This window comes from Varanus komodoensis, unplaced genomic scaffold (assembly GCF_004798865.1).
Source record: "Varanus komodoensis strain SLA01 unplaced genomic scaffold, ASM479886v1 scaffold1, whole genome shotgun sequence".
Taxonomy (NCBI): domain Eukaryota; kingdom Metazoa; phylum Chordata; class Lepidosauria; order Squamata; family Varanidae; genus Varanus; species Varanus komodoensis.
The window spans coordinates 96,683,099-96,698,656 of NW_025335268.1; the positions used below are offsets into that span (position 1 = coordinate 96,683,099).

The window sequence follows — 15,558 nt, forward strand, 5'->3', positions numbered from 1 at the left end:
CCCCCCCCCCCCGTGTGTGTGTGAGAGAGAGAACACAACATTGGATTTGAATAAAGGTTCCCTTTTGTCTCCAGTTCATAGGGGCGATGTGATTTCCCCTTCCTCTTCCCTTAGGTTTCATTGCTGCTGTTTAATGCGAAGGTTTGTGTCCAGGAACACCAGCATCTAAACAGGTAAGGATATTTCATGGAGTTATGCAAAAGAAAAGGCAGGCCAATCCATTCCCAGGAATGCGCACGGGCTTCATGTTAGTACAATTCTCTGTAACCTGTGAGAGGGACGGAAGTACCATTACATCATCAGGCTTCCATTCAAAAGGATGGGAGCTGCATTTGTGGAGTAACTGTCCCATTTCTATACACTGTGGATTCTTTCTCTGGCAAAAAGCAGTTCATGAGCCACAGGCCAGGTGACATGAGGGAGACAAGAAGGTGTGGGTTAAAGTTGCTGTGCAAAAGGAGTGCTTACACTTCAGAAAGGTCTGGTTCTTGCAGATGGGGCAACCCCGGGCCACTTTCAAAGGTAGGCATGGTCGTGCACTTGCCAGGGCCCAGAGCCTAGCAGGACCCACTGACAAGAGCCCCCTGGACCTGCTCCTCCTCTTCCCACAGCCACCTTTGCTCACCTGCCTCTTGTTCTGACCCAGACGATGGTGGTGGTGGTGAGAAGGAGGGGCAGCAGATGCCACGGCCTACTTGTTGGTGTGATGGCAGTGAAAACGGGGGAGTCAGTGAGTGAGGGAGCCCCATGGAAGGCGTCTTGCACAAGAGTCCTGCCACCTGATACAACCACAGAGGGGAAGGTGGAATAGGCTGTTGGTGGCCTTGTTAGAACTAGCAGGTGGCAGTATATAAAGTGGGCATGAAAATGGCTGGGGAAAGGGCCACCATTGCGTTGGGGACTGGAGGAGCCTCTAGCTAGTTTTGAACCAGAATCACCCCCCTCTCCCCCATCCTCAGCAACTCCTCCTTTCTCTCCGCGGCTCCTAGGTTTGGGCTGATGCACACTCTGGCCACCAATGTGCTCCTGTGGATGAGTGTGGTGCTGGATGAATCCATGAAGCAGCTGGAGGAATTCTATGATGCTCAGAAGGGCATAAGCTCCAAGGATTCCCATGGTACAAACCGCCTTTCTTCCCTGGGAGGGTTTATCAAAAAATGGAGGTCTAACTACTTAGGGAGGGACCATAGGTCAGTGGTAGAAGTAGTACCTTTGTTTAAATGCAGAAGGTCCCAGATTTAATCCCCAGCATCTCCAGGCAGAGCTGGAAAAGCTCTTGCCCAAAACCCAGCAGGTCTTTTACTGGTTAGTGCTGACAGTACAGAGCTAGAGTCAGGCTCACTTAAAACAGCTTCCTATGTTCCTCTCCATGGCTTGCCTGGATCGTTGCCAAACAGCATGACTGGTCAAGTCCTAAACGTTCACAGATGGTATGGATTGAAGCCAAGGGCCTTCTTTCCAGTAGACGTGTTTCTTTCCACCATCCCATCTATGTCTGAGCCCCTTACACTAGGGAAAGGAGGTTCACCCCCGATTTCCTTCTGGTCAAAATACAGGGGAAAGTCTTGAGCTGTACATAATGAGGAGACACAGTCCAAGTCTGCTGCACCATACAGATCAGCAGTGCCAAGAACCCACTGCCTTTTGGCGTCCACACGCATTTTTGTCCTGCGTGTGGCCAGTGTTTCCAGCACTCTGTTTCACTTGACTTTCTTACCTGGATTGAACCAATTTTCCACCCTTGCTCCACACACACACACACACACACACACACACACACACACACACACCCCTTATCTGTTCCATCTTGTATAATTCCATCTGCTCATCAATGACACATTCTCAGACTGGGGAGATTTATTAATGTATTAATGATTTAGATGAGGAAGTACAAGTAAAGTTCCTTAAATTTGCAGATGACACGAGCCTGGGTGGAACAGCAAATACCCTGGAAGATCACGAGCTGAATATGAGCCAACAGTGTGCTGAAAAAAAGGGCAAATGCTATTTTGGGCTGCGTTAACAGAAGCATTATTTCCAAAGCACGTGAAGTACTAGTTCCACTGTACTCAGCACTAGTCAGACCTCACCTGGAGTTCTGTGCTCAGTTCTGGGCACCCAAGTTTTAAAAAGATGCAGAAAAGCTAGAAAGGTTACAAAGGAGGGAGACAAGGATGATCCAGGGACTGGAGGCAAAGCTCTTTGAGAAATTATTAAGAGAACTGGGCATGTTCAGCCTTAGGAAGAGACGACTGAGGGGAGATATGATAGCACTCTACAAATACCTCAAAGGCAGCCACAAAGAGGAAGGATAAGATTTCTTTTTGTTCATTTCAGAGTGCAGAACATGGAATGACAGACTTGTGTTAAAAGAAACCAGATTTGGACTAGACACCAGAAAGAATTTCCTCCCTGTCAGAGCAGTACAACAATGGAACCTATTACCTGGGGAAGTTGTGGGCTCTCCCTCACTGGAGACATTCAGAAAGTGTTTGGGAAGACAGCTAAATGGGATGGTGAAACTTAGTGTCCTGCAACAGCAGAGGGTTGGACCGGATGACCTCTGGCCCCTTCCAATTCTACTATTCTATGGTTCTGTGATCTCACACTATACCAGTCCTCTGTGTAAAAAGTTCCCATCCCGCAGAAGTGGAAGTGTGAAATTAGCTGTGCAGTTTTACAGCAGCAGTTGTCATGCAGCCGCCTCCTCCTGCCCAACATCCATTTGGAAGGATGCTTGATTAGCTGGGGAAAAGAGGAGAGAATTATATGCAGTGTCTAAAACAGGCTTCCCCCAACCTGGTATCCTGCAGATGCTTTGGAATCCTGCTCCCCTCACTCCCAGTCTATATGGCCAATGCTCAGGAATGCTGAAGGTGAAACCTAAAACATTTGGAGGGTGCCAGGTTGAGAAAGCTGCTCTAAAGTTAATGGGATAGGCTAGAGCTGTGCAGTGTTCTTGTTCCGCCAGAATCAAGCACGACCGTCAGTGTGCTTTTCATGCCCCTCCTGCAGATGGCTTCTACACCAACAGCTGTGTCTGCACCACCAGTCTTTGCCACATCTTTTCAGAAGGCGCAGCCTACCTGCATCCCTTCAACATTGAGTTCAGCCTCTTCTCTTCTACAATGCTGTACATCATCTGGAAGAACACTGGACGAGAGACCCATCACCAGAAGCCTCAGCTGACTCACAGGCCACACTTCCACCTGAGCGGGGCTTTTGTTGGACTGGTGCTAGGGGCTTTGGCCATTTCAGCAACCTTTGGGGTGATGATCTCTTTTGGAGTGCTTGCCAAGTCTCCTGAAACTATTCCTGAAGCCCTTCGGACATATTATATCTTCAACTCTGTGTTATATTCTGCCATGTTCTTGGCCACCTTCATTGGCATCACCACCTACAGACTGAAGAAAAAAGCTTCAGCGCTCTCTTCTGCCAAAAGCGTGGTGAGAAACTTAGATGTTACCTTGCTTCTAGGCAGTTCCTGTGGTCCACTCATGGTATCCATCTTCTCTCTGGTGGCCATCTTCTTTCTTCATGCCAATGGCAGCCTCCACCTTCTGGACTTCTGCTTCTCCCTCTGCAAGACCATCCAGATCCTTGGGCAGAATCTATTCATTACTGAAGCTTTGTGCTCCAGCCTCTCTCAGGAGCCAGACATCCAAGATAGTACTGACTCTACTGGCACTGGCTGGGTCTTCTCTATTTCCAGAGGTTCCTTGGAGCAGGACAGCAATGGACCTTTCTCCAAAACCCACACACTGAGCAACATAATGGCCAGTTTGGAGAATCAGTCACCCAGACACTTGACAGACTGTGGCACTGACTCATCTACCTTCCAAAGTTCTCACACCCGAGAAGAATCTAAAAGACTAAGCATTAGAAGAAAGATCCTACAGAACTTATCTATCCTTCTTATCTTCTACAACATCTCGGTAAGCTGAGTTCATTTAACCAGATCAAGGTGCCAGCAAAATCTGAAAAGAAAATAGATTCCATTCTCATGAATTCAGGGAAGAGTGTCCTAGAGGAAGTTCTAAGACCTGTTCATTCATTCTTACTGCAATATTATAGCCTACAAATACAGGACAGTAGTAATAAGATGTATATTATCAAATCCCATAATCAATATCTCATAGTAAAGGAAAGAAGTTACTCCTAAGAGCAGTCTAGCATTCGAAACAACTTCCCTTTCTTTCTTCTTCAGATTTATTTTTCTTAACTCTTTGTGGGTGAACTCAATACATGAGATGTTGTTGTTGTTTATCATTAGCAAATCCCACAGTTTGATATACCAAATTATTAACCAAGGAACTTTTTTCTTTTTCCAATATATCTCATAAACTGCACTTTACAACTGTGACCACAGACACCTCTTTTGGTGCCCACCCAGGTTTCTCGCCCTTCCAGATCTTTATTTTATTTCTTAATATTTTAATTATTAATTGTGAGACTGACACTCTGTAAAATGCCACCCTCCAGCACCATCTTTATTTAGGATCAGTAGAACAATTTAATGTTCTGGAGCTCTGTGCCTACCTAAGATTTGTACTTACGTTCTTTGGCAAGTTCCTTTTCTTTTAGTCCCATCAGCTTGTCCTCAGGAAGTGAGTGTTTTGTGATCAGTCATGCCAACCATAAGCCCAGCCCAGCCCCTCCATAGCCTCCATTTTGTGAGAGCACCCACAACCTCCTGTCAACATTCCAAATGTGTCAATTGACCGAAAAGATTGGGGATCCCTACCTTAAATTAATGTGACTGAATCTCTATTGTTGGTTTTCAGAGCTCAGGATGAAGCGAGGTGAGGCTGTTGCCACACCCAGACAGGAAGGGAAAGCACATCCTCGTACGAAGGGGAAAAATTAGCGGACACCGTTGCTCACCTGATATTATTTGCAGTCACAAACATATCAAGTCATTCTTGGTATGTTCCAAGTAAGAGAATATAGATGACCAGCAGAGGGCAAAAGAGAATCAGTACCAGTAAGGCGCCATGCACAATTGCACTTAAAAGTTATTTGAACATCCGCATCCTTTCATAAAATGTGTTTGATACCTTTGGAGAATAAGGGTTGGATCCAAACTCAACCATACTTAAACCATATCTACTAAAATCAGTGAGACGCAAGTCAATCATGACTAAAGATTGTTTATTGTGTTGGAAGCCATCCCGAGGCTCATGAGAATGGGACAGCATACAAAAATTCCAAATAAATAAATAAATAAATAAATAAAGATAAGTCCCATGGACTTCTATGGGTCTAGTCTAACCCAATCCATCTTGAGAACACAGAAAAATCCTACAACTCCTCAGGATTCCCCATGTAGTTTAGAAACAGTGGTGGTTGTAGGGCTTTTTAGTGCCTAAATATGCATAGGATTGCATCCTAAGACAAGTTTTGCTGGCATCATATGTTTCTTTCTTGATTCTAGTTAGTGGCGTATTAGTTCACAATTTTATCTAAAGATTTTCCCCTTGTTTTTATTTAGTTTTGTTTTCTGGCTTCAAATAGAGGCTGTGAAATAATACAAACAATGATTTAGTTGAGTGTTCCTATGCAACAGCTCATTTCAAACACGTTTACTCACATGAACTCATCACTGGGATTTAGTTCTCACAAACAGCAGACAAGGTGGTAATCTTGTTTCTGGGCTGTGAACAGCTTCCACCTGTTGGTTAGGGGCTCATGACTGAAAGCTTCTACTTATCAAGAGAAGCTGAACCTAGAGGACTAGAAAGTCAGGGAGAAGGCTAAGCAAGAACCTATCTCCCCCATCTTTTACATGCAGAAAACCATTTTTGTTTGTGGGACCATTCAAGCTTGTGAGTCCTCACCTACAATCTGAAATGTATAGCTAAGAAGCAGGTTTACCTCCAGCATCCGTTTGTTTGTTTGTTTGTTTGTTTGTTTAAAACATTTCTATGCCGCCCCCATCGCAACAAAGCCTCGGGGCGGCTCACAAAGAATACATAAAAACATACATAAATAATAGTAATATAACAATTTAAAAGAAAAAACATTTAAAAACCCCCAGTGTATTCTCGGCTAATTTTAAAATCCTAGTTAATTCAATAATTTAGCAATTAAAATAAGTTTTAAATAAAAAGGTCTTAGCCTGGTGCCGAAAAACAAATAATAACGGCACCAGGCGGACCTCTCTGGGGAGCGCATTCCATAGATGGGGCACCACCGCAGAGAAGACCCTCCTCCGGGTACTCACCCTCCTAATATCATTCACAGAGGGTTCCCGGAAAAGGGCATCCGTTGCTGATCTCAAGGGGTGGGAGGGCATACATGGGTGCAGGTGTTCCTTTAGATATGCAGGTCCCAAGCTGTTTAGGGCTTTATAGGTCATAACCAACACCTTGAATTGGGCCCGGACTTCAATCAGGAGCCAGTGGAGCTGACGGAGAACTGGGGTTATATGAGAACAACGCCCAGTCCCCGTCAGCAACCTGGCAGCTCTATTCTGTACCAATTGAAGTATCCGGACCGTCTTCAAGGGTAGCCCCACGTAGAGCACGTTACAAAAATCTAATCGGGAAGTTACCAGCGCGTGTGTCTGTCGCTGGTTATGACAACTAGGTTCAAATTAATGGAATGGGAGAAAAATGCAAGTTTAGGATGGCAACCGCAGCTCTTCATTCGCCAACTTTACAACAGAAGACTGTTTTGGTCCAGAGTAGATGCATAAAAGGTTTACTCTGTTCTTCATGTGCTGGTCTCACAGAATCCAAAATGTATCACCAGGATTTCAGGACCTTAAGAAATTACATTTGCAAACCATTTCCAAGTAGCATAGCTGAAAAGCTTTGACATTGCTTGGAAAGCTGGGTGTTTTGGGCAATGTAATTTGAGCTAAGAAAAATAGCTTTCCAGTCAACAGCATGGCCAATCTACACCTCAAAAGGCACATGATACAACTGTCTTGTGTGAATCCAGAATGCAGAAGAACAAATTGGTTAACTGAAAGTCTCAGTGCTCTTTAAAATGTTTCCCTGGAAACCTAGTATGCAGGGAGGCAAGGTTCTTAGCTGACCTTCTTGGGGCAGGGAGGTTAGGTGCATACTGGTGGCATGGGAAAAGATCTACAGGTCCATCACCTGCAAGGTACAACAGGCTAAGGATAACAGCAGCATGGGTGGTAGTGTTTTTATGAATAGGTAGACTGACTCAAAGGTCAGTGCTGATTGCTGTTCATATCCTTGAGAAGGGCACCCCATCAAAGTTAGTTGTGCATTCTGATCCAAGTAGCTCTCCATTTCCTTTGTGGACGTATAAAATAATAGAACTATGGGCCATTTTACAAGGTATGTAAAATAAGAATTTCCTGTTGGCTATCACATGACTTCAGTTAATATTATAACATGTCAGGAAAGATGTCTGAAAGCATGTGTGTCCCATAGCAGACCCTTAGAGTTCCTGCGTGTGCATTGATCACGTGTTTTTAGACAGAGAATTGCTTTTGTAAGTTATGGTGGTCACCACAAAGAAAAAAGGGAGTGTATCCTTCCCTTAAAGCACAGCAGAAACTTCAAAATATAAGGCAGCTCTAGGCAAATGAGTACTTGAGAAAATAGCTCAAATGTTTGATGCCTTTCCCTGTCTGCTTGGTTTGATTAGGTGTGGATTCTGTATGCCTATGGGACCCGCCCACACCTGGTGAGCCAAATTGAACAGTCCTTCTATGGCTTCACACTCTGGGCCATTGTGGTCAAGATCTCGCTGCCACTGGGCATCTTTTACCGCATGCACTCTGTGGCCAGCCTCTTTGAAGTCTACTGCAAGACCTGCTGAATGAGCACCATCATCTTGGGACAGCTACTGCCCCATAACTTCATCGTGAGAGTAACGTAATGGACATGCGCGGGGAAGCAAAAGGAGCTGCTCTTTACAGTGCAGTAGCCTGTGTCCCTGCTGTTCAACCAAGGAAATGTTAAATCAAAGAACCGTAATGCTTCTGCTGGCAGTTTCACTTCTAAGAAAATGAAGTAATGCATGTACCTGATGAATAGTTCATGTATTGCTAACCAGTACACATTCTGGAAAACTAAAGACACACTGTCCTTAAAGTTGGGGGGGGGGGTTCCCCCAAAGGTTATTAGTTCCTCAGCTTCCCCAGTCAATGACTTCATAACAGAGATGAGCAAGCTCTTTCAGCCCAAGGGTCAAACACCATTTCAGAGAAGTTCTTGGGAGCTACATTCCAATGGTGGGTAGGCAAAAAGGCAAAAAGTTAGGCCCAAAATACCAAAAATGCCAGCATATTTTAGCTTGTAGCTCTTAAAAAGGTAAAGGTAACGGTTTCCCCTTGACATTAAGTCCAGTCATGCCTGACTCTAGGGGGCGGTGCTCATCTCTGTTTCCTAGCCGAGGGAGCCAGCATTTGTCTGCAGACAGTCTCTGTGGTCATGTGGCCGGCATGACTAAACACTGACGTGCACAGAATGCTGTTACTTTCCCACCAAAGTGGCACCTTTTTATCTACTTGCATTTGCATGCTTTCAAACTGCAAGGTTGGCAGGAGCTGGGACGGAGCAACAGGAACTCACCCTGTTGTGCAGATTTGAACCAGCGACCTTTAGATCAACCATCCCAGCAGCACAGCGGTTTAAACCACTGCGCCACCTGCAGCCCCTTGTAGCTCTTACTGATGGTAAATAAGCCTTAGGGGAGGCATGGCAGTCTTCTAGAATAGAGAAGAACCATGCAAATGCTGGAAAACAAAACAATTGATGACTGAGGAAAAGAGGAAGAAACATGGCTAGCTTGGAACACAGAGGGCTAGACTGGGATGCTGCCAGGCAGGCTAACTTTGGCCCACAGACTTGTGTTCCAAGAACCCTATTATAAGGGAAGTTCTACACACACACACACACACACACACACACACACACACACACACACACACACCAATGTCAAGAAGTGAGACCTACTGAACTAATTTGTTTTTATTACTATCAAATATTGCCTCTGACACCAAGATAATGTATTCTAGACTCATCACTTTCACCCCATTCAGTGACTGTTTTTTATTACATGTTGCTAAGAAGTCAATAAATACACACAATAAATGCTGTGTGTATTTCTCCTCCACCACCCCCAGCTCCATGGTCTTTTATGAGATCTGCCTAGATCTGCACACCTCTAACAATTGTTTATTTCATTGGGTTGCATTTATCTATGGAATGCTGTATTTTTAATTAAGAAAGAATCCCATTCCTTCCTATGAAAAACAAGCATCCCTTCATGTAATCTGGCCTGTTTGGGCTCTGCACAGAGTTAGAACATCTACTAGAATCTGCTGCATTGCCGTGGAAGGTTTTGGGAGCTGTTCTCGCTTTGTCCTGTGCTGTTCTCTTCCATGTGAAGGTATCAGTAGTATGCAGTTCTGCCCCAAGTGAGGGCTTAAAGCAAAAGTTTCCAGATTTTGGTAAAGCAAGAATGCAAGATGCACTTTCAGCCTGAGGGCTGAATTCCATTTTCAAATAAGCTTTCAAGAATCACTTTCCAGTGGTGGGCATCACCAAAGGAAAAGAGAGTGGGCCATAAATGCCAGTATATCTTACCTTAAAGCTCCCTCTTTTGGTAACGAAGCATTAGGATTTCAACCTTTTAGAGTAAGGAAGAAAAAATGCAAAAAACATGAAACCACTAAAAGATTTGTGGATGGGCCAAGCAATGTGTGGCCACCTGGGAAACTCTGAAGCATCAGACCAGCTTCCAAGGAAGGCTTGGTTTGGGCTTTGGGATGGAGGTTCTGCACCTCTGTGGTAAGGCAAGCAAGGCAAGTTAAAACAAAGCAGTGCGTTCAGGATTCAGCACCCTGGACAGCTCCATGTGGTGCTTCAGGCTGGACACTCAACCTCCACAGGCCAGAGAGGTCCTGGCAAAATAGGTGCTCTTGGCACTGGATATTTTAAGAAAGTGGAGGGTGTCCAAGGTGTCCAATTCCCACTCTAACTCAATGCCTTCACAATTTCATCCTGTGGAGATAGGGAGTCGGACCTCAGGATCACAACCCCAGGTATACAGTAGGTGGTCAAGCTAGCATATGCTACCCTGCTGATTTCTCTCAAAAATCCAGAACCAAGATTATCCGCTGAAACAATTCAGAAGAAGAGATGCCAACACGTTCTCAGGAACCTACTTTTGCTTTCCTTTTGGGGCTATGATGCTGCAGCAGTAGCATAGGAAGCTGGTGCTGTCTGGGTGTGCTTGAAAGCAGCATCTCTACCTGCAACTGAGCCAGGAATGGTTGGAGGCTGAACACATCTCCATTCAAATGATCCCTACTTTCAAAGAAGTTGGGGATCTACAATAATTAGGATGATAAGCTCATTGAAACTCCTCACACAACTAAACTTGTCGTGTATGCACTGGTTTGGCTGGTGTAATTCTACTTACGGTAAAACCAATGTGAGTGTCAGAGTTTAGTTATCATATGCATTTCACCATGGTGCTTATATCAGCACAAAAAATGCTGCCCAAGTCAGATTCTCCCAGAGTGATTTTATGTCCACCCTTCTTCCTATACAAGCTTCAGTGTCTATATGGATCAAGTGCAGACCGTCACTAGGGTGTCTGATATCTGTTTGTTCTCTGTACCACTGCCAAAGCAACAGTAATAAATACAATAATTTTTACAATTTAGGATGAAACAATGAAACATTATAAAATTGCATTGAACAAATTAAAACAATATTTATAACAACTGAACAGCTAAAGCCAATTCATACTACCTGCTGAAAAACATCTAGCAACTCCATGTTCTATTTGGAGTTGGTAAGTGCCTCAACAAAGAGGATAGTTTTAAGCTGGCACTGGGAAGAATGTAAAGTTGGTGCCAGGCAGGCCTCAGTGGGAACATAATTCCTTACTTGGTGTGTTACTGATAGAGTTCCTTCAGTCTTCTTCTCTCTCCTTTTTTGCTGCCTGTACTTTCTGGAGCCAGCAGCTTTCTTCTGCCTCATTCCCAAATTTGCCACTGGTCCTCTAAAATCTTCCAAAGACAGCGAGTTAATCCCAACATTATCGCTTTGAATTTTCCTCTATAGAAGGATTTTATGATCCTCTCTGAGGCAAATCATTAAATCTTCAGTCTTCTTGATTGCACACAGTGGGGTTTACATCTGTAAAAACCTGCATCCATTTTTAGTATGCAGATCCTCTTAATCTGCGAATGAATAGGGAATAATCTTAGGTGCCCTTTTTGGAGTTGATTTTCTTTTGGAAGAGAATTGCTTCCATTCATCATTGATTCCCTTCCTGAGCAGTTTTATGTATGACATTTTAATCTGACCCTCACTACAAGAGCTCAGGGTCAATTCAAGCCCCCCCCCCCCCCCCCTTTATCTACACCATAACCTTGCCATGTAGACAAATCTGGCCCAGAATCACCAAGTGAGCTTCATGCAGAGTAGGGTCTGTCCAGTGTTTTCCCAATACTCTGACCTAGCTTTCCGCAACCTGGTGCTCTTCAGATGTTTTGGACTACAATGCCTATCATCCCTAACAATTGGTCATGTTGGCTGGGGCTTTTAGGAGCTTTCCTCTAAAACATTTGTAGGGAATCAGAAGGCTGCTCTAACTGTAATACTATGCTGGCTCTTCATGGTAGTGGTCAGTAACTGGGATTGTCAGAGTTAAACCTGCCCCTCAGAGGGGAACTGCCTGACCCCAAGATATCAAAACAGAGGTAAAGGAGGAATTTGGCGTCCATAGCGATAAGATTTGCCAGCAAGCCATCTGGGTCATTGACCTTCCACCTAGTCTCCTTTCTTACCATGAGTCATAAAGAATATTATATGCTTATCAGAGATTCAAGAAATTTTAGTGCTATCATATTAACTGTAAAATTCCACTGGGCATAAATATTATTACTAATAAGCAATATGTCATTGAACTTAGGATTCTGGCTTTAAACCTAGATTTAACAAACCATGTATCCCCACCAATGATTTGGCTTCTCTTTTATAAAGTAAATTATTTCTAATCAAATCTTATCTACAAAGGCTTTTCAAAAGCTAGGTGCAACAGGTATGTTTAGGACTAGCAATTAGATGATATAATAAAAAGCAAACAATTTCCAACAATGTACCCAACATACATACCTTCCCCCGTTTGTTGCAAAAATATAGGTTCCTGTTTATTTTTATTTTCATAAAGATGTAAGAACAGGATACAAAGTCCACAGGATTGTCAAAAACTGGAAAATATTCCCAGTGAGGTATTTTGCTATATGAAAAATCAGTTCAGATGATGAACAAATATACCTTTTGTGTACCATTAGCTGCACAATTTGATACATGATTTGTTTTATTTATGAATTGAATTTGTTTAAAGACCACCCATTAGCACCATGCTCTCAGTACATACATACTTAGGCATCGCATCCTTGTTTAAAGGCAAATGCTCCTTTAAGCTTACCTGTCTCTGAGCTGCTCTTATTCTTTCTGCTTGTTGGAATTTCTATACCCATCACTCACTTTCTGGGCTGTTTCCCGTCTGTCTGCAACAGAGTCATTAAGGAAGCACGGGGGATAACTGACCGATGTTCTATCCTATGAGGGTCCTTGTTCCTGGTTTGACCAGCCAATCCATGTGACAAGGTGGGAGGTGCCACCGGCAGACACCAGGTTCGCAGGCTCAAGTGTGTGTCTGTCCCAGGTGAGGAAGTTTGCAGAGCAACATGGAGGCAGGTAAGGGAGCTTGGAATGGGTAGACGAAATAGGGATTATTCGGGACTCTTTAGGGATCCATTCTTCCCTTTTTGCTTCTTAACTGTCTGTGGATTCTTTGGTGCCACGTCGGCGAGAACTGCACCTTTAACAAGGGCGCGAGGGAAGGAGAGGTTTACCTGCAGTTAGTAGAATGCAATTTAATCAGGTGGTTTCGTAGCATCTGTCCAAGGTACTGAAAATTCCTGCCGCCTTCTTTCAAAAACCGCCGAAGGGACAGTTGAGGCAAGTCGCCCACTACTGGCCTAGTATCAGAGCAAAGCATGCTCCGTGTCTTGGCCTCTTCCACAGGTGTTTGTAAGTTCCCCTTGCTGGGTCGCTAATGGAAGCGATGACATCACTTATTTATTAAGGTCAGGGCACTCGGCAAGCAGGCTGCATTCCAGCTAACAGGCAGGCGAGGAGGCTGCCTTGGAGGGGAGCGGGAGGGGAGACGACGAGGCTGCTGTTCCATTGATGCGGAATATCCTGGAAAGTACCCCCTCGATTCCCCTGCCTTGGCTGATGACATCGCAGAAGGGGAGAGTTCTGCAGCTCCTCAGATAGAACAGATAGCACAGCCCCGTCAGCTCTGCCCTACAGAAGCAAGAGGGGCAGATCGTTTATGGTATAACAGCCATTAAGAATTGTTACTGAGAATGTAAAAGCTTTGGTTGTTGGGTACCGTTTGGTAGCATCCTGTGCATTCTGGAGCCTACAGGGCAGGCACTGCAAAATGTTCCAAGATCACCCAACCACAACATTTCACAATGTTCAGGATTAGTTACAAGCAAGAATATAAAATATATCTGAGACTGCAGTGCAGAATGATATTCAACTAGGGAATACATTTCCACTGAAATCAGTTATATATTCATCCCATTCTGTTCTCTATGAGTTGGAATAGGATGAGTGTTCGTCCTATTAGACAATTAACATAACTTAGACTCCTTGAGTACAACCCAATATTTCCAGTGTAAATGTGAAGAAATTCAGTTGAACATTGTCATTTTGCACAGGTATTGTAAAGCCCAGCTGAACAAATATTAAACCAGAATCACTTAAGTAAGCATGCTAAAAATAGGGAGTGAGTATGATCTAAGTGGATTTCTGTGCTGCAGCTTTGTTAGTTTTATTTTGGTTAAGGTTCTAGCCTTTTGCTGTTTTGTGCCCAGTTGCCTCTGTATGTATCCCAGAATTCTGGTCTTTTTGTAGGTGGACTGTCTCCAGAAGATGTGTGGGAGAGTTTTGCCTGTTATATTTATTCGTAGATCTTCTTATTTAAAATAATCTCTGGGGAAGAATGCACAGCTGTACATTGTAATCATTAGTCCAATTGCAGATACAGGAAAAGCTAATTATTAAACATTTTGTATCTTAAGCTTTATCTTTTTTAACCAGATATTTCTATATATTATTGTGATATATGTGAATAATCTACTGTGCCTTATTTGCATTTATGTAAGGATTTATTATTTCATTTATTAAAATCTTATATTGCCCAATAGCCAAAACTCTCTGGGTGGTTTACAAAGACTAGAACATTAAAAATACATTATAAAATCATATACATTCAAACATATGAATTCACAGCAGAAACAAAGAGGCAAATATATTCAAAACCATTTTTGCACTCAACAATGCAAAACATTTAGGACCTGATTAAAACCTCATCATATGCTGCCAAATACCTGAGAGAAGTATAAGGGCTTAACCTGGAGCCAAAAAGTTAATGCCAGGTGTCAGGTGAGCCTCACTGGGGAGATTATGCATTAAATGGAGGCCATTTCCAAGAACCCTCTTCTTCGTTGCCACACACTGAGCTGCCCTTGAAGGAGAGACCTGGAGCAAGGCCGTAGATCAGTGATGGCGAACCTTTTACAGACCGAGTGCCCAAACAGCAACCCAAAACCCACTTATTTATTGCAAAGTGCCAACCTGAAAACTGAGGTTTTAGTTTAGAAAAAACAACTAACAGTCAGTCCAAGCAAATATATGTATATCCTTGGCAGCACACTGACCAGCCATGCAGAACCTCGGATGAGTCTCGGCTACGAGTCACAGCACGTGATATCATTGCCTGGCACTGCTACTCCTTTCCAAGCATGCGCATGGCCCCTATGTGCGCTGTTATCCAATGCTCGGCTGCTGGGGCGATGCTGGGGCGACTAGGTTCGCATGCCAACAGAGAGGGCTCTGTGTGTTCGCTGTGGCACACGTGCCATAGGTTCATCGCCACTGGCCTAACCCTAGCCTGGTGCACTCCCCTAACCCTAATAAAGGGTTAAAATACCATTGAAAGGGGCGATTTTGAAAAAGCCTTCCTTGAGTAGTGTCTTCCGCACAGCTCATCATTTCTCCCCATTCTAAACACATTCCAACCATCAAAATCATGTCAGGACACCTCATTTTGCTAACCCTAACCTTACTCTGGTGCACACCCCTAACCCTAATATAGGGTGAAAGTTCCATTGAAAAGAGGGCGATTTTGAAAAAGACTTCCCCGAATAGCTTTTTCTGCACAGCTCATCATTTCTGCCCATTCTAAGCACATTCCAACCATCAAAATCATGCCAGGACACCTTGTTTTTTTACCCGTAACTCAATGATGGTGAACCTTTTAGAGACCAAGTGCCCAAACTGCAACCCAAAACCCACTTATTTATCACAAAGTTCCAATGCTGCAATAAAACCTGAAAACAGCAAGTCCAAGCAAATATATATATCCTTGGTAGCGCACTGACCAGCCATGCGAAATCTCAGACGAGTTGCGACTAATGTGTCGTGGCTTGTGATGTCATCACCTGGCACCACTACTCCTTTCCGAGCATGCGCG

General features: G+C 43.9%; 1 protein-coding gene across 1 annotated transcript in view; it reads left to right on the forward strand.

Moving 5' to 3' along the window:
* The window catches only part of LOC123033588 (proton channel OTOP1-like), a 13,257-nt gene extending 5,023 nt beyond the window's left edge, over nt 1-8,234 (forward strand). Inside the window, exons 3-6 of the mRNA XM_044450262.1 lie at nt 115-173; nt 990-1,117; nt 3,016-3,935; nt 7,627-8,234. Of these exons, the coding sequence (XP_044306197.1) occupies nt 115-173; nt 990-1,117; nt 3,016-3,935; nt 7,627-7,800 (1,281 nt within the window). The 3' untranslated portion in view covers nt 7,801-8,234. The remainder of the gene's footprint in view (nt 1-114; nt 174-989; nt 1,118-3,015; nt 3,936-7,626) is intronic.
* Nucleotides 8,235-15,558: the final 7,324 nt, after the last annotated feature.